Source organism: Cydia splendana, chromosome 4 (genome assembly GCF_910591565.1).
Source record: "Cydia splendana chromosome 4, ilCydSple1.2, whole genome shotgun sequence".
Taxonomy (NCBI): Eukaryota; Metazoa; Arthropoda; class Insecta; order Lepidoptera; family Tortricidae; genus Cydia; species Cydia splendana.
In genome coordinates, this window is record NC_085963.1 from 16,925,907 (window position 1) to 16,944,810 (window position 18,904).

The 18,904-nt window shown below is 35.6% G+C and overlaps 1 protein-coding gene and 1 long non-coding RNA gene across 2 annotated transcripts in view; one reads left to right on the forward strand and one right to left on the reverse strand.

The window, feature by feature from the left end:
* Nucleotides 1-18,904, reverse strand: part of LOC134790058 (uncharacterized) — a 444,063-nt gene that overhangs the window by 370,060 nt on the left and 55,099 nt on the right. The gene's annotated exons all lie outside the window — the stretch shown is intronic.
* On the forward strand, nt 6,348-9,834 carry LOC134790018 (odorant receptor 2a-like). The gene is made up of 5 exons (XM_063760760.1): nt 6,348-7,343; nt 7,701-7,800; nt 7,928-8,029; nt 8,800-8,955; nt 9,170-9,834. Exons 1-5 carry the CDS (start codon nt 6,574-6,576, stop codon nt 9,230-9,232), a joined length of 1,191 nt encoding a protein of 396 aa, XP_063616830.1. The 5' UTR covers nt 6,348-6,573; the 3' UTR covers nt 9,233-9,834.

The following is an 18,904-nucleotide window of genomic DNA, read 5'->3' on the forward strand; positions in this document are numbered from 1 at the left end:
GCTTCTTATTTTTCGATAGTTATTGTTTAATCACGGATGTTCAAAGAATTACGGAAAAAGTTAATTAAATTAAATTAAATTTATTTATTCAAAGACAACAATGGCCCAAAATGGTTAGTAACAATTATGATTAAAAACTAAGTGTTAGTGGAACAAAATTATAAAGCGACAAACACACACAGACAGCAATAACAATAATAAGTTATCATCACCTAGTAGCGGTTAAGACACGTTCAAAATGCCGCGTTATGGGTGAGTCGTATCGGCCCGCTACAGTAGCCAGGATGGGGTTGGAGCTGGCCCGTATTCTGCAGAGCAACGAGGCAGTTCTCTTGCGTATTATGGCATAGTAGTCATCCGTGCGAGCTTGTGCAAACATGCCCGATGCGCTGCAGAAACGGGACAGCCCCAACAACATCCTGAAGCCATTATTATATTGGACGCGCAGGGAACTGACAGTCTTCTGCGTATAACTAGTCCAGAGGCTGCACGTGTAGAAAACCTGGCAATAGGCTTTAAATAACGTTATTTTTACCTGTTGGCTACACCGTGCAAACCTCCTTATTAGCATGTTGCATCGGACTGCCAGTGCCCTGCGCTCCCTTTCTATATCTAATTGGTCTTTAAGGTCGTCGGTGACATAGTGTCCAAGATACTTAAATGTATTCACGCGCTTAAGTTCGTTATTATGTAGTTTTATGGCAGGTACACTTTCCGGTAGCTTGCCTCCGACGGCCTTAAATACCATATATTCGCTTTTCTTAGCGTTATACAGTAAGCCATGTTTACTTACGTATTCCTCGCATATGCTTATAATATTTACTTAGTAAGTACTAATGATATTTTTTATCTAACAAAGAAAACATCACTCGTATTGTAACAACCACAAACGTTGTTGTGTAAAAACAAGTATTTTTTCCACTTTATATTGGATCGTAAGTTAAATTTCAAATGGAAACTATATACACCTATAATAAGCGTAATCCTATTGTTCTTTCTAAATCTTTCTTGTGTCTGGTGTACTCGTAGTGTCCAGCCCAGCATAGTGTTAATTTCCAAGTGTATTAATTCTGGTAGGTACCTAATTTTATATTTTCTGGTACATAATGTTGAATGATCTTTCAACGATCGCAGTCGTCACGTGATTATTACCAGTATATTGACCATTTACAGTAATGAATGTAGTAAAAGAACATTGAATTTCAGAATTGAAATAAAACATTGAGTTTCCACATCTACCCTCGAGAAGGCAGCTCTTGCGACTCCACTCTGGACGACCGGGTCAGGCAAGTCAAAGGCCTACCGGGTGACAGAACTCCCCAGGAGCATGCGCTAGCTGATTGCAGTTGCACTACTTACTGAGAAAATCGATGGGCAATGGGGTCGTCATATCCTACATAATAACTATAAATTTTATTGCGGTCGTCAAATAACTATGTAAGTGAAACTTTATGGTTTTCATTTAAACACTCTATATACTTGTTTGAACATCGGCTGTTGACAGCAAGCGAGCTGGTTAATATCCACGGCTAGAGCTCGAGAAAGTTGTTAACAACTTTAGTCCAGAAGTAACTTGTTGAGCACACCGAACCGAACGCAAAACGTTTCAAGGTGCGCAAATATGTCGTATTTGATATCAGTTCTATACTTCTCTTGGTCTCGCTTTAGTATGTAGATAAAATATTTGATGATATGTTAACTATGTTCTAAGCGGGACAACATAAGTTACTTATTTAACTTAATAACTAACGAAAATTTGTCATGGCTTATGCCACAGCTTTTTAGCGCGAAAATTATTTTATCGATTATTTTCGGGATATTTTTTTTTGTATTTATTTGTACATATTTATTTATTTGCGTTAAGTACATGTACATGTACATACAGGTACAAGGTATATGCAATTATTTACATTCATTACTTAATCTAGCTAAAAATATAAATGTATAAAATAATGTCGGTTGGTATATGAATGTCAAGTATTATTATGATGTAAAAATAAATAAAAAAGTCTACGACGATACAAATATATTCCTAAAATAATTTTAATCAAGTGCGTTGGCACAATATTCGTCAATTGTGTAGAATGGTCTATTTATGAAATAATCTCTTACCTTTATGTCAAATTTTCTTAGGTCACTACATTGTTTTATGTCGGTACTAATTAATGGAAAATTAAATTATTGTTATTATATTATTAATACCTAGCATAATACCATAATACCTCGCATAATACCTGAGTATTATTCGTTATATTAACTAGAAACAAACGCATCTTCACAGCCTCTTAAATTTTGCTAAAATAATCAAGTTACATTTCCATAAAACGTACTTTTAACCTTAGTTAGCTTTGAATAAGGGGCTAATAAAAATGGATCGCTGTGTGAATTTCAAAATAAACAATAATATATGAATAGTTTTAAGCTTCGCGAGTAGCACAAAAACAATAATATATAAAGATTAAGCGTTGTTCAATCTGTCGTTTACTTCAGTACCTGGCAGCACAATAAGATTTCTTGCCAACAATTAATGCACGTTTTAAACTACCGACATGTTTTGTATACATCGAAACCCGTCATTACGTACATTATTTGCACTGAAATCGACGGCGACTGATTGCAAATTGCACCCAAACACTAGGGATTGGTTTTACTGTCCAATCCGATACGAATGTTTAATTTTATTAAATAGTGGTTTTCGATGCTACGAACGAGACGTTTTATTTACTTGTGTGAGTTTTAATAAGTCAACTCATCGTGTCGTCGTGAGAAAATCGAGTTTAAGTAAGTCAACTTAAAGATTCGATTGGTCTATCGTGTTACCTTCCATGAAAGTTGATATGCCGTTTTCAAAATAGGGTATATAGGTAACTTAAATTATCGAAATTGTCAATGTTTATCCCAGTTTATGCGTTTCCGGTACTACATACATTGTTCAATAATGTAACATTTTTTTTAAAGTTTTTGCCTCCATTTTGTTTACTTACTCAGGTATTGTAAGATTTTTACCCGTACCTAAACCTACGTAAGTATATGTGTACAGTCAGCGTCAAATATATTGTAGCAGTTAAAGTGGCTAAATAGTTCCTCACACCGTACTAAATATATGGTGTATCACTATCTAGATCCATTTTGGATCTATCGACTGGATCTTTAGAGAATGATTGAACTGTTTGACCACTTTTGCAGCTATAATTTAATTGATGCTGACTGTACATTCACATAATATATTTATTTGAAAATTCTACTTTTTAAAAGCTGCATCTAGTGGAAAGACCTACTTTTTGTACTTTTTAAGCATGATCCCTCATTAGCCTAAAAACGCTTTCAGTAAAAGCAAAATTAAAGTACGATGCTTAATTCGAACTTTTTAATGGTAAACGGCGGCTTATAGCCATTTGTTAATTAGAGCATATTCAACTCCACTAATTGCATCTCATTTAAACGGCCTGCCCGCAATTAACCCACATTACTACCATTTTTACTTACTTCATTATATGAGAATTTCCCTTTGAGGATTTCGCGAACATGTCCAACTAATATACAGTGAAAAAATTGTTGTAAAATGGATACATTTAAAACATATAATTAAGAGTGCGATGGGGGGAAAGGGATGCCGACCAAGTCGCATTATATAAGAGCTTATGTGACAAGCAGCTGAGCAACATACACTGTCCGTTGGCGCTGTTAAATTGTACTGACTCTCGCTGCTGTGAGGTGAGCCACCGGCATTGCATAGATCTGTTATATAAAGACATTATTAAAACATTAAGTAATGCATCGGAGGCGGGCTTCGCCAATAGTAGGGGGAGAAAGTACTATGTAACGGGTTGGAATAAGTATGTTAGGGATGCACATAGGCAGGCAAGGCTTGGGTTTCATGAGTGGATGCGGTTTGGAAAACCTTCTAATGGACCAATATACGCGCATATGCGTGAGACCCGGAAAGTGTTTAAAGCGAAGCTCAAATGGTGCCAAAATAATCAACAGCAAATTAAAATGGACATACTTGCATCGCATCATTCGGGTAAAAACTTTAAACAATTCTGGAAGGAAACAAATCGTATAAGCCCCAGGCCGAGTGTGCCTGTGAGCGTCGAAGGTCTGTGCTCACCCGTTGAAATTGCTAATTTATTTAAGGACAATTTTAAAGTGACATCGCCATTAGGTAGGTCTGTGAATCGGCCCAAGGCTGAGCCCGTCATGTCGACTGTGTGTTTTACTGAGTACGATGTACAGATGGAGATTAAAAGTATGAAGAGGGGTAAGTCACCGGGTCATGACGGGCTCAGCATTGAGCACTTGCAAAATGCTGGCATTCATCTGCCACGAGTACTCACAATACTATTTAACTTATGTATTAATCATTCTTATCTACCATCAGACCTGATGAGGACAATTGTGGTACCAGTCATTAAAAATAAAACAGGTGATGTGTCGGATGTGAAAAATTATAGACCAATATCATTGGCAACCGTTGTGGCAAAAGTGCTGGACAGATTGTTTGACAGACACTTAGCTAAACATATTAAACTGAATTACGCACAGTTTGGGTTTAGGCCCGGACTTTCCACAGAGTCGGCTATTATGTGTCTGAAAAGCACTGTCCAGTACTATGCTAGCAGGGATACACCGGTGAACGCCTGCTTCTTAGACTTATCGAAGGCCTTCGATCTGGTTTCGTATGATATACTTTGGCAAAAGCTGACAAATGAGACCAGTGTCCCCGAGGATTTGATTGAGATCCTAAAGTTTTGGTACGGGAACCAGATCAACTCGGTCAGGTGGGCGGGCGTTCACTCGGGTGAATACCGTCTAGAATGTGGAGTAAGGCAGGGCGGGCTGTCCTCCCCTAGGTTGTTTAACCTATATGTGAACCAGCTTATGGATGAGCTCAACAATGCCTATGTCGGATGCTCCGTGGATGGCAAATCCATAAATAACATCAGTTATGCTGATGATATGGTGTTGTTGAGCCCATCCATGAGTGCACTTCAAGAGTTGCTGGATATCTGTGAGAGGTACTCGGTGAGACATGGGCTAAGGTACAATGGGAAAAAGAGTGAGGTACTTGTTTTCAAAGCAGGAAGAAAATTCTATAAAACAGTACCTCCTGTGACCTTGGGCGGGGAACCACTCAGGGTCACTAAAAAGTTCAAATACCTTGGTCACTGGGTCACCGAGGACCTAAAAGATGACCTCGACATAGAGAGGGAGCGTAGAGCGTTGGCCGTTCGCGGAAATATGCTGGCGCGCAGGTTTGCCAGGTGTAACAAAGACGTGAAAAGGACGCTTTTCAAAGCTTTTTGCCAATCTTTTTACACCTGCAGCCTGTGGGCCGGCTATACTCAGCGAGCGTACAATGCTCTACGAATACAATATAACAACGTTTTCAGGATGCTAATGGGACTGCCACGTCACTGTAGTGCGTCCGGAATGTTCGCGGGGGCGCACACAGATGACTTTTATGCAATTATACGCAACAGATCGGCGTCACTTATGCAGAGACTGTGTGGCAGTACCAATAGCATCCTGAAAACGTTGGCAGGTAAGATGGATGCACCACTGCTCATGCACTGGAATGGACTGCATGTGGCAGCCACAGATGCTGAGAAGTGGTGCATTTAGGTTGCCTAGTTATATTTATTTTTTAGTATGTAGATAGGTTTATTATTAATATTTTGTAATTAATGTAACTAACCTTAATTAATTTTAAGATTTGTTGTACCTTATTAACAATATTATGGATCTCTGGATTTGAAATAAATAATTGAATTGAATTGAATTGAATTGAATTATGATAAATGCAAAAAAAAATAAATGTAATATGCAAATTAATACATCGTGTTCTGTTTCGTCATTTTCATTACCATATCTAACCTTTGATTATGAAGAGCTTTGTGCTCTATCCTCTATCGCAATAAGCAGCTCTTTCCTGTACATACTTGTAATGTCTAAAAGCCACTTGTAAGTACTTAATCATTTAATTTAAACGTTGCCTATTCTAGAAGCTGGGGGACGACCGACGACACTTTTATTCTTACCTAACTCTGACAACACATTGCTCTTAAGGTTTGGTAATAGCGTTTTCCCTGGCAATGAATAGTCTTTTTTCGTTAAATAGCTAACTTCCTTAAGGTCAATGTTGGGAGGACCGTCTACAAGCTCTTTCGCTTGCCTTTGTACATGTACTCTACTTTAAGAAGGTCGGTAGAGTGAAGCTCTTTTTTTACTGTGTCTGAACGACGTACGTATACAAATACGAGAGTTCTTGCTTGTGACAGTCTTCCCCAAATTGATCTTAGGTGTATGTTAAGTATAGGTACAATGCTAGCAGTAACTAGTATTTGCGTAAAGGGAAATTCAGCAGGTGGTCTAAGTGTCCAGTTAATAACGCTTAACTCCTTTCAATTAAGAAACAGTTCCATAGGACAATTTGTCTAATCACAAGCTTTTACAAACCTTTGAGGTTTGAATCTACTTAAGCCACCCACAAAATGTCGACTCAATAGTCTGTGGGCAGATTTCCGACTGTTAAGACGGTTTTACATAAAAAAATAAAAGTTTACGCCCGAAATGAGGCCGTTAAGGCAAATAGATTGCTTTAAAGTTAATATGAAATGTTGGAAGTTACTTGCCATTTGGCCTCCAAACGATAAGCATTCTTATTACCGTTACTATCAAATGTTTTTTACGACGTTCATCCTTTTAAATAACTTATTAGCTACAATAAATTTTATTTTCCTTCCGAGACAATTAGATATGTTTATAGACGAAATGATATTTTACTTCACAGAATTAGCTGTGACATCGAAGTTATTGACTTTTATTTTTATGCGCGAAAAAATTCTAAAGATTTTGAGTATTCTCGAGAGTGATATGTTTCAGCCTGAATCAGAAAATGGCTTAAAAGCAATAGACAAAGCAAAAAAATTTAATGTGAGATATTTTAAAATAGTTGCAGTAGTGTCAGCAACTGCTCATATCTCACATATAGTACCGCCAATATTATTGCATTTTATTTTACATGTAAAATTAGAACTTCTTGTATGCAATTTTTCATTTTTATCTGATGATACTAAACAAAAATTTATTTACCCATTATACGAGTTTCAAGCCCTTTACATGCATTCTCAAGTGGTTTGTAATATCAGTATTGATACATTTGTTCTCGGTATACTGATATACGCCATCGCCCAATTGGATATACTTGATGATAATTTGCGAAGAGTCACCGACAAAAACGAAATAGTTACACGAGCCGATGATTCTATACAACGAGCGGAGAAAGAAAATGCTTTAAAGAAACTAAACGATTCTATAATTCATTATGGTGAATTGGGGCAGTATGTGAAAATGTATATTATTATTGAAAGAAAGGGAATGCCTGAGGAATTGGTTTATACTTAGGTCGAGCCTTAAGCAGGGCTATCAAAGACGAATCAGGCATCCCCTTTTGCGTGGCCCATATAGTAGTGTAAAGGGTTTACTATAGTGATTAAAAAGGGATTGTTCGTTCAAAAAAATATTCTGGGGATATTTGAGAAAATTGCTATTCATAATTATCTTGCACATTGTAATTAATATAAGTAGCTGCCTCCTTATATTTCAAAATTGTTTTTTTTTATTACATTAAATAACCATTTATTTCAAAAGAATCCATATTATATTAGTATGTAACTTATTATTACATTTTTTAACAGGTTCTGTGACTTGGTCCAAGATGTATTTAGTATAATATTGTTCGTGCAATTCGGTGTGGCTTCTTGTATAATTTGCGTCGTCCTGTTCAGATTTACATTGGTAAGTATATAATATAATCGAAGCAGCGCGCTATGTGTCTATAACCTACTATGTGTGTGTGTGTGTGTTCTTGTGTGTATACCGATCAATTTGTGAATTTTACTTTAACTGTCCTTCATCTCAACAGCCGGCGCCATTGCAGTACTTCATATTTTTGGGATCGTATATGATCGTAATGATCCTTCAAATTTTGGTACCCTGTTGGTTCGGCACTCGCATGCAGGATAAGGTATCTATACTTTTAGGGTTACATAGCCAGAATGACAAAAACCCTTACAAGTCCGTCTGTCTGTCCGTTCACAGCCAATTTAGTCGAAAACTATAAGCTATATTTTAATGAAATTTGGAGCATAGATGGAGCTTAGTTTAGTTGTAAAAATAAAATAATTTAGAGGGGTACATATACTGCCCATCGATACTTTTTTCAAAGGCCAATGCACATCGATAGGCCATTAAAATAAAGTATTAAAAAAATGTTGATTAAGTGATATTTATTTTGAATAAAATCGCTTTGAATGTCGAAAAATATTTGTCCCCCTTGTTGTACTTATGAACGAGTCGTACAAATATTTTAAAAAATTGAAAGAAATGAATACTTATTTTGTTATTACATTGTCTAAAAAAACACTTCTTTCGAGTACTCGATTGCTGTGTATTAGGATCTTACATATACGAAATATCCATATTTGGGTTCGTCTGTGACGTCTCTAAAAGCTGGTCAGAGATATTAATTGTAAACTATAAAATTAACACAAAAGTTATGGCCAAAACATGGTGCCTTTAAGGGCACTAAAAATGATAATTAAATGCAATCTCATCTACGTACTCATGGGCTGTACCGTTGTATGGATAATAGTGTTCGTTGTTACCATACCGGCTACACGTAGACAACAAAGCAACAACACAACTAGAAGCACTTTACAGTCGTTTACATTCGAGTTCACTTTGTTCTTATCTACTTAAAACATCGCCATAGACAAATAAACCCTTTTATTTTAGAGTCAACAGCTATCCCAGGCCGTGTACGATTGCGACTGGACCGCTAAGTCTCGCTACTTTAAGAGCAGTATGCGGCTCTTCGTGGAGCGAGCCAACAAACCTCTCACGATAACGGCCGGGAAAATGTTTCCACTCTCGCTTACCACTTTCACTTCTGTGAGTTGAAAATAACAATATTTTACCAGATCTCTCGAACTTGCACGTCCAGAATGGAGTAAAAATATCGCCGTTCTTCACTGAATACTTTAAATTCTTTCAAATGAGACTTGAAAAAGGATAATATTAAATTATTTTTAATTAAATGAATACATAGTACCTACGTATTACAGAGGTGTGTATGCAAGGTGACTAAAATGGCATTTTTTTCCAGATTATGAATTCTTCGTACTCATTCTTCACGTTGCTGCGTCACATGCAATCTCGCCAAAATTAGATCTGTATCGTATTAACCTTTTCGCCGCCACGTCAATGCAGTAATAAAGTGTCACCAACGCCATGTCAAAAATTGCACGTAGAAAACACGTATAACATATCAAGTCGTGGCGTGTGAGGCACGAAATGTACTGACTTTATATCAAGTCTATGACGTCGAAAAGTTAAAATTTTGCCAGGTATTCACGCCATTTATTACAAAATGTAATCAATTTCAGTGTAAAGTTGACTCAGTATAAATTTAGTTGAAATTAAGGTCTCCGCTAAAATATCAAACCAGTGACAAAAGGTAGCACGAATTCGGTTACTTACTTAAAATTTCAAAGCTTTATTAATTTTCACCCTGGCTCGGCATATTGATTCTAATTAGAATGCTGAAAGTGAACTCGAGGTCCGCAAATTATTTTTGATTGATGGATATAAGATGAAATTGTGAAATATGTATTCCGCGGTGTTCATGGTAAAGTTTTTGTTGAATCGTGTTAATAAGTCAATAAGGGTGATTCTATACTGGAATATTTCAAACAAATTGTTATTAGTACCTACTTCTCTATATAATATGTGTATAATATCTAACCGCATTATTTCTCTTTTATGTGTAGGTACGAGTATGTTATAAAATATGATTGTGCACAGCTTTATACTAAGTAAGTACCTACCTAAGGCTTCAACTCCAAATAAATGGATATACTTAACCTGTTTGCATTTTATTAGAAAAAGGTCGTCCGTAAAACAAATTGAAGAACTGTGATCATTAAGTACCGAAACGAGTGTAGGAAACAAATGAATAAATGGCAATCTCTCGTGGAAAGCACTTTTTCTCAGCATTGTACCAGACGTCACACACAAGCACCAGGACAATGGCCCAGCAGTTAGCCAGTGGCAGTAATAAGGCGTGTTTTTGCGAACAGACAACGAAAAAAGGAAACAATGATTTTGGCCGTGACTAGATAAATAAGATGTCGGGACGTGACGAGGGTACTGGTACAGTTTTTATGGAATCTTTCAGTGGGTGTAGCGTATGCCGCGATCCACCTGCTTCTCTTTGTTTAGGCCTTTGAATACATTGTTAATGCATGGATTGGGTATAATGCCGCATGCGAAGGTCAGGCCCAGACCCGATGCGACCTAAGTAAAGTGTCGACTGGGGACGCTTGATCTGGTGGATGTGACTGTAGGAAATATTGCTAAGTAAGAAAACACGAGTAGTTCGGGTCGGTGGAAATTGGCACTTGTTTGCTGCCTGGTTAGGGGACGATAAATGACCTCGTTGCAAAGAATGTGAGTACTAAGTCATAATTTACTGCAAAAAATAAAATACGTACACATTTAAAGTTTTTGTCTGATTGTTACAATTTAAGTAGACAGCAACATTTATATTTTATATCTGTTATGGTAGGTATTGATATTAATATGATATGAATGGCTCAGTCTTAGTGACACAACTGAACAAGGCTTAAGTAGGCACCGCAAACGTAGGTATATCTATTAGTGGAGGGGGGGGGGGGGGGGGAGGGTTGTATGTTGCATATTTTACCAACTCTATGGTTCAGTGTTAATAGTTTTTTATGAGAATTCTTTCTTAAAATATAGTTATAGTTTGCCTAAGCATTAAATTAAAACTATTTGACAAAACAAATAACTTTGCCCTTATCCTTATCCTCTATAAATGTACTATATGATTCCTTCTAAGGCAAAAAACACTTTCTTACTTTGATAGAATCCACCGTCCACGACGTGAAGTAGGTCAACCAATAATTACAAAACCGATTGCAATATTTCCATTCGTAAACATCGACAGGAATAAAGAATAAAAATGGCGCCCGCACACGTCCTTCCGGCTGCAAACGATGATTTAGTGGCTATCCCTGGATTTATAGAGCGGGCCGGCCCGCCCAGCGACTTCAATGAATAATAAATTGAAGATCTTTTTCGATATTATTGATACTTCGGGTTTCTTCGTGTGATCTATGCACGGGCGCGAATTGAAACCCTTTTATTAAAACATATATTACAGGACGCGGCCCGCTGGTGACATTGAATAATACGCTCCTTGTTGCTACTATTCTTTGCAGATTTCTTTTATTTTGGGCTTTATTAGGTACGCTAGGATTATTTATAGCGATTGTCTATACTTACTTACTCATGTAATATTCTCGTAAGTTTGTGGATGGCATATTGCCGGTACATAAATACATAGGTAGCGTTTTGACTGAACAGTTTTTATTGCCGTGTATTAGGTGTCTCGAATGATAAGTATGTAATGATATAATTTAAGATTAAATAACTGAAGTTCTTAGATTATTGACGTTAATATGTATGTACATACTTTAATTAATCTTCTGCCAAGTCAAAGTTAGTCACACAAATTTTACAGTGCTGAAACTGGGCGTCAAAAATGAGGGACCAAGTGTACCTGGGTAATATATGTATATGTAGAAGTACTGATGGTCGTCACCATTTAGAACGCATGTAACGTGGGAAATTGAGTGGCGTTTATTGATACATCATGTGGTGGGAACATTTGCTGAATCTAGTTTAATATTTGGTATATGTGACGACAATGTATGTTTTAAAAGAGTGCCTAACTAATTGGACTAAGTTTAGTTATATATTAGTGTCGTAACAGTTGCATACCCACTTTATAATAAATTAATTTAATATGTGTCCATGCAATTATGCAGCTAGCTGTATAAATTCCCGACTTCCACTCGAATACTTTAGTACTAATTTAATAATCCTCGTAATAAAGAGGCTCTATGACGCCATTAAAAATTGAAACATGTGAATCATGCATCAATTCGATACTTACTTGACTCCAAAAAGGTGCTCTAGATGTAGTAATTCTGTAACAAGATTCTAGTTAAATGTTAATCTAGGCCACCTTCCTTCGACAACTTGCTCAAGTTGTAGCTGAGTCTAAGTCAAAGAGTGGAACACTTACTTGTACTCGGCAGTGGATTCGCCGAGCTAATTCGAAGGCTGCCGTAGTTTGAGTTGCCGTCTTTGGTTAATTCAGCTAAGACAGATAAATCCGTATCAAGATTAATCACTCAACTCTGAATTGGTAACGAAAACTGATTTAGCCTTAGTAATATTCTCTTCATCTGTAGGCGCTTTTAGTCACACGCACGTGCTATTAATATGGAAACTATATAAATACTTATCCCATTATTAACACGAAGTTTTTCGTAAATTTCAATCCAGCTATTTAATACAGCATATGGAGCAAAACAAAATCGAAATAGGTCTAATAAAAATGCAGACTAATTTAGGCACGAATCACGCTATTCAGCCATTCATAACTCTGCCAGACACATAAATTAAAATTATTTCATACGTTCTCCTGTCAAACTCTACTTGAATCTGGAAAATACTCAGAATAAAATAGGTGAGCTAGTAAGAAGTGATCTATCTTAACGTTCTAGCTTTAAGCCGATGTACTCGTGACAGCGCTAACGCAAACACATGGTAGTGGGGTTAAAACTTGCACCGCATATAAAATTAGTTAAATAACTCCCCAGGAATCTTCGCTCTATATGGAAACACGTCTTTGCTCTAAAGCCGAGCAAATTAGAGCCAGCTATGAGCAAACTTGTGCACATTAAGCTCGCTTTCTAAATTAATTAACGCGCTTTAGGCAATTACGAAAAAATATTGTTCATTAGCTGGGAACTAATTATGCTTTTATAAATGAGTGCTTTAGGTTTTCTTCTTGTTACGTCAACACGTCAAGTGTTTTGGTTGGCTTTTAGCCTTAATTGATGACCGACATTTTTCGCTAACAAATGCGCCGAATTAGAAAATGGAGTGGAAAATCTTTAAAGCACACCATACCTATACTTAACTAATCAAATAATAATTATTATTTGATTGTATTTTTTTTAATTGTGTTACAGTTTATAGTTTCTTAGTGTTTCATTATTTTTATGTTTAAATATATATTTTAATTGTAATATTTAATTGGTGCATTGGTATTGGCATAATAAGATATTGGTTGTCTAAACAAACAAATTTGCTGCGCTGATCAGGCAACACTCAGCATCAAACAAAACAAGTCGTCTGAACCACTCGGAAGTTAAATAGTGGATCGTAATTGTGCACTCAAAGCAACTCATGTGCCGATCGGCAAACACTGATTAGTAGCGCAGTGCTGCGGTCACGTGCCCAGTGCTGACTCCTGCTGCTGATGGCGAGAATGGATTGGCAACCTTTTTACTTGTTTAAGCTTTATTTTTTAGCTATTGCATTTGTTGGGAAAAGATTTCATCTTAGCTAGAGCTATGACAGACATCATCACATGACTATTTGTAATCTATGCACTTATGCACTACGGTCATGCTTGTTGTGGTGTTCACTCCGGTCAATGGATAGGATATCTGTTAGGCCCCACTTTTAAGAAAGCCAGTAATGCACTGCTAAGCGGGTTGCTGTGAAAACTCTGGTACTTAAAGCTAGCTAGCTCAGTTATCTGCATAAACATTGTATCGATTACATTTTTACTGCTCCGTGCAAAACTTTTTTCACGTAGCACTTATTGGGATCACTTTGGTCTTGAAAATCGGTTACATTTGTTAGATAAATGAATATTTTTTTAAATATTAAATATATTAAAAACTCAAAATTTAATAGTCAATATTAACTTTCAAGGTAAAACTTGTCAGGATGTTATTTATTTACCTTGATTCATAATTATGTAAAACTGCTAAATCCATAACTGGATACTATTTAAGTTTTAAGCAAGATAAATAAAATAATAAACAGATGTAATTGAAAATAAAACTGTTTTATTAAATTGAATAATACAATTTATTCACCTTATCATCAACAACTAATATATACAACCACTATTAGTTTATAATTCAGTAAGAGATTATTTAATTAATTATTAATTAATTAATCCATCTAATTAATCAAGTAGGTACATAATTATTACAATAATTACCAACATAGTATTTACTTAACTTTCAATATTCCTTTGGCGATGATTAACTCAGTGCTGCAGGGCAAGGCAGAATGCAGAATCAGAATGAAGAATCAGAATGATCCATAATGGATCGGTCGGACCCTTTTATACCCATTTCTACCTGGCAACTGGTTGATCATGCCACTTGTCATTCGATAAGTGACGTCACAGAAGTAGTTTCTCATGTACCTCGTCCATTTATCGAATCATGCAGAATAAAACTATTAGAATATATTTTCAATAAACTCCGTTATACATAATTATTAATCAGTAATATTAATTCAAAATATAATTACTTCAAAGTAGTTTACAAATTTAAGTAGTAAGTTAACAGACTTACTGTTTCTCTTGTCAACGGTGGTTTCGTATCGTACCTACCCACATAAATAGCAAATTCTGTAAAATTCACGTGATGTTGTGTTAAGTGTTTAAATAGTGTAATATATTATCAACATTGGACGTCAAAGAGAAACAGGTCAGTTTCATACGTAATACAATTTGTACACAGAATAACAATATTCTAACACGGCCATACTGACATGTACTTCGTTCCCGAAGTACAAAATAGGATCAATTTATAAGGCTAAAAATGTATTTATTTATTGCCACAACTGATATGGTTATCATATATCGAGACAATGATATTGTTAGTTAAAGACCAGACAACTATGTACATAAATGTAAGCAAATAAATGAAAAAAAAAAGTAAATAAGTAAAGAATGCTAACTTACACACATTGTGTAATCAATATATGATCAGCTTGAATAGACATGTTATCATTATTCAAACCAGCGAATGTGTGGGTATTGCCAAATACCTAGATATGCCAATTACATTCACCCGCTGCTAGTGAGACAATTGACACCAAGTATATGACCGACCAGCGGATACCAAATAAGTGTTGTGAGGGTATTGCCAAATACCTAGACATGCCAATTACATTCACCCGCTGCTAGTGAGACAATTGACACCAAGTATATGACCAACCAGCGGATACCCAATTAGTCTATCAGAAACAAAGAATCATAAATGCCAAAATAAAATACCAAAAATAAAACATTTACCTACATAACATGTACATAGCTTACTGTTTGATAAACTTTCCAAAAATCGCTCGGCCAATCTGACGAATCATTGCACATTGTTTTAAACATATAACAGTTGCTACATATCTTTCTGCTTGATGATAGCTTCGTGGTACACCAGGAATCTGCTCCACTGTCGCTTGTAGCGGGGTCAAAGGCGGAAAAAGCGATGTTCTTGTCTCTTCCGTGAGCACCGGAGACAGCTTTCAGAAGGATCCACATCCGTGCTGCTGTGGAAAGCCACAGGTTCCATATTCGTCTGAAATTATATAAGTATATATGTAAAGTGTAGCTGGATACAATCCCACTTCTGATGTTAGATAAATGAATAATTTAAAAAAATATTAAATATATTAAAAACTCAAAATTAATAGTCAATATTAACTTTCAAGGTAAAACTTGTCAGGATGTTATTTATTTACCTTGATTCATAATTATGTAAAACTGCTAAATCCATAACTGGATACTATTTAAGTTTTAAGCAAGATAAATAAAATAATAAACAGATGTAATTGAAAATAAAACTGTTTTATTAAATTGAATAATACAATTTATTCACCTTATCATCAACAACTAATATATACAACCACTATTAGTTTATAATTCAGTAAGAGATTATTTAATTAATTATTAATTAATTAATCCATCTAATTAATCAAGTAGGTACATAATTATTACAATAATTACCAACATAGTATTTACTTAACTTTCAATATTCCTTTGGCGATGATTAACTCAGTGCTGCAGGGCAAGGCAGAATGCAGAATCAGAATGAAGAATCAGAATGATCCATAATGGATCGGTCGGACCCTTTTATACCCATTTCTACCTGGCAACTGGTTGATCATGCCACTTGTCATTCGATAAGTGACGTCACAGAAGTAGTTTCTCATGTACCTCGTCCATTTATCGAATCATGCAGAATAAAACTATTCGAATATATTTTCAATAAACTCCGTTATACATAATTATTAATCAGTAATATTAATTCAAAATATAATTACTTCAAAGTAGTTTACAAATTTAAGTAGTAAGTTAACAGACTTACTGTTTCTCTTGTCAACGGTGGTTTCGTATCGTACCTACCCACATAAATAGCAAATTCTGTAAAATTCACGTGATGTTGTGTTAAGTGTTTAAATAGTGTAATATATTATCAACATTGGACGTCAAAGAGAAACAGGTCAGTTTCATACGTAATACAATTTGTACACAGAATAACAATATTCTAACACATTCGTGTTTTTTTTTTGTTTTGAGGAAGTTTGACCGCATCTCCCAAGTTTCACAGTCACAGCTCGGCTGGCTTCTATTTCGTTCTATTTATTCTTACCACCCTGAAATTTTCTTTTCCTTTTCTGAAATAAGTATTTACATTATTTTATTAAGACCTTTGTATTACATTATTTTATTTTATCAGTCAAAACCGTTGTGACAGAACTTATAGACCGACTAAATAAACTGTTTAACAGATCATGGTTGTCCTCAAAAGTGTTAGATTTACAAAATAATCATGGTAAAATGGTTTGTTTACATTATTTGCTATTTCTATTGAACTCCGCTTTAATTAGAGTACTACTAGTAGAGTAGTTCAACCAGTTTCCATGTTTATCAGTACTTAACTCTTCAGCTTTGGTGACATCACCGAGAGCCTCGCTTCAACTTTGCGTCAAGTCTATTTGCTATCGCTACGAGTAGACGCCGACCGAAAGCTGACGCTATGAGATAGTTGCCACTAGTTTTCTATTTACGGGAAGGGCTTTAACTGATTGCAAGAATACCTATGTTCATTGGACTGAAGTGTTAATTAATATCTTCAATGTGATAACTTGTTTAACAAAGTTCAATATGCTTGCTTGTATTTTATTTTAAATATGTTTACTTTTTCGTATTAATATAGGTAAAAATTAAGTTCTGTTACGTTTATAGAAGTAGCGAACTCAAAATCTATTATTTATTTATCAAGGGCGGTTCTAAGATGGTCATGACTGACATGAGAACACAATTAGAAAAAAACATTTTTATGTCACCGTAAAATTGTATCATAGAGTAGTTGACTGCTTAGTCAAACCAGTTTCTTTTGTTCGAACTGTCGAATTGGGTCTGAACATAAATGTGGTCCAGGTTTTTGTAACATTTTTCTGGTGCTTTATTTCGTGCATGGTGTGAAGTAATTTATTTTAAACACAGGAAACATCCCTATTGATTTAAGTTTATTGTATTACGTCAACGTAACAAAATAATTCATTAGGTTTGATTAAATGATTTACTTATCTACCCGTTCAACTCGTTTTGAAATGTTTTGTGAAATGTTTTAATTTAAAGAGTAGGTTATTGGGGATAAAACCGACGCATTCTTAAAATTACCAATACTCGTATAGAAGCAGTCTAACTAGACCATCTGGCTGATGTTTTAAACACGACGCAGACTCTTGATGCTACTTACGGTCGAAGAAAACCCGAATAGAGTCGCTCACACCACAGTTACCAGTTGGAAAACAGTAGTATTGGGTACTTTGGTAACTTATTTATAACTTATAACTTTATTTCTTCTCAGGAGCTTAAGATCTCATTTTTGATTATTTGATTCACGGACCGTTATGCCATGTATCAGCAATAACATTGTATACCACCGAAGTTGAAGCTGGCCCTATAACTGAGTGAGCTTGTAATCCGCCCATGTCTCAAATTGAGTTGGATTGCGGCGTAGGTAAGTACAGGTTTAGTTGGTACGTTTCATAAAAAAATTAAGAAATATGTCTTTACTGCCTAGCCCAGCCAGGCTTTAAACTACATAAATTGAAAATAATGCAACGCAATTAGACGTGTGTGAGTGAGGTGTGATTACTGATGTACAATGTTAACTGTCTGGTAAGACTAAAAGTTTTCAACGACAGTTCAAACATTCTGCGGCGCGACATACAGCGTTCCCCTTTCAATCTGCGAGTACGCCTGCGGTCTCACTTGGACTCTAGAGGAACCGTTGATGCATTGATATATTGCAAGTGAATTGAAAATGCATTCAAAAGCAACATTCGATGCTGGCCAACATCTTCCGACACGATCGCCAAAATTACTTCATGCAGGTAGTGTGCTCATCATCTTGAGGTAGAGAGCGGGTTATATGAAAAAGTAACGTCTATAGCCTGCTTGACCATAAAGACCCTTCCTGCATGACTAACATGCACACTCTCTCCTTTTTTTACCTAATTTGCAATGGCACTGTGTATATAATTAATGTTAGAGTACTTGCTAACTCTAACATTAACTTTATGAATATCTTGATAGTAATTTGGAACACGAAAGACGATTTCTTGAGATAAACTTGATTTATTATAACTTGATAGGTGTGCACACTAATAGAATAGCGAACGTGGATATATTGTGAATGAATATGTTGTAAAATGAAGAATGTGCTTAGATACCTACTTAAAACATCCAATAGAAATAATTCAATCCGACCTTTTCGGCTATATTTTAACTGATGGTATCTCACAATTGTTTATTTTAAACCATTATCAAATACCTTAAGTGCTTGAAACAGTAAATAAAATTATTTCCATAGCGTAATTTAGCTAGAGGAATTAACTTTAATTATCCGATAAATTTAAAACAAGCGGC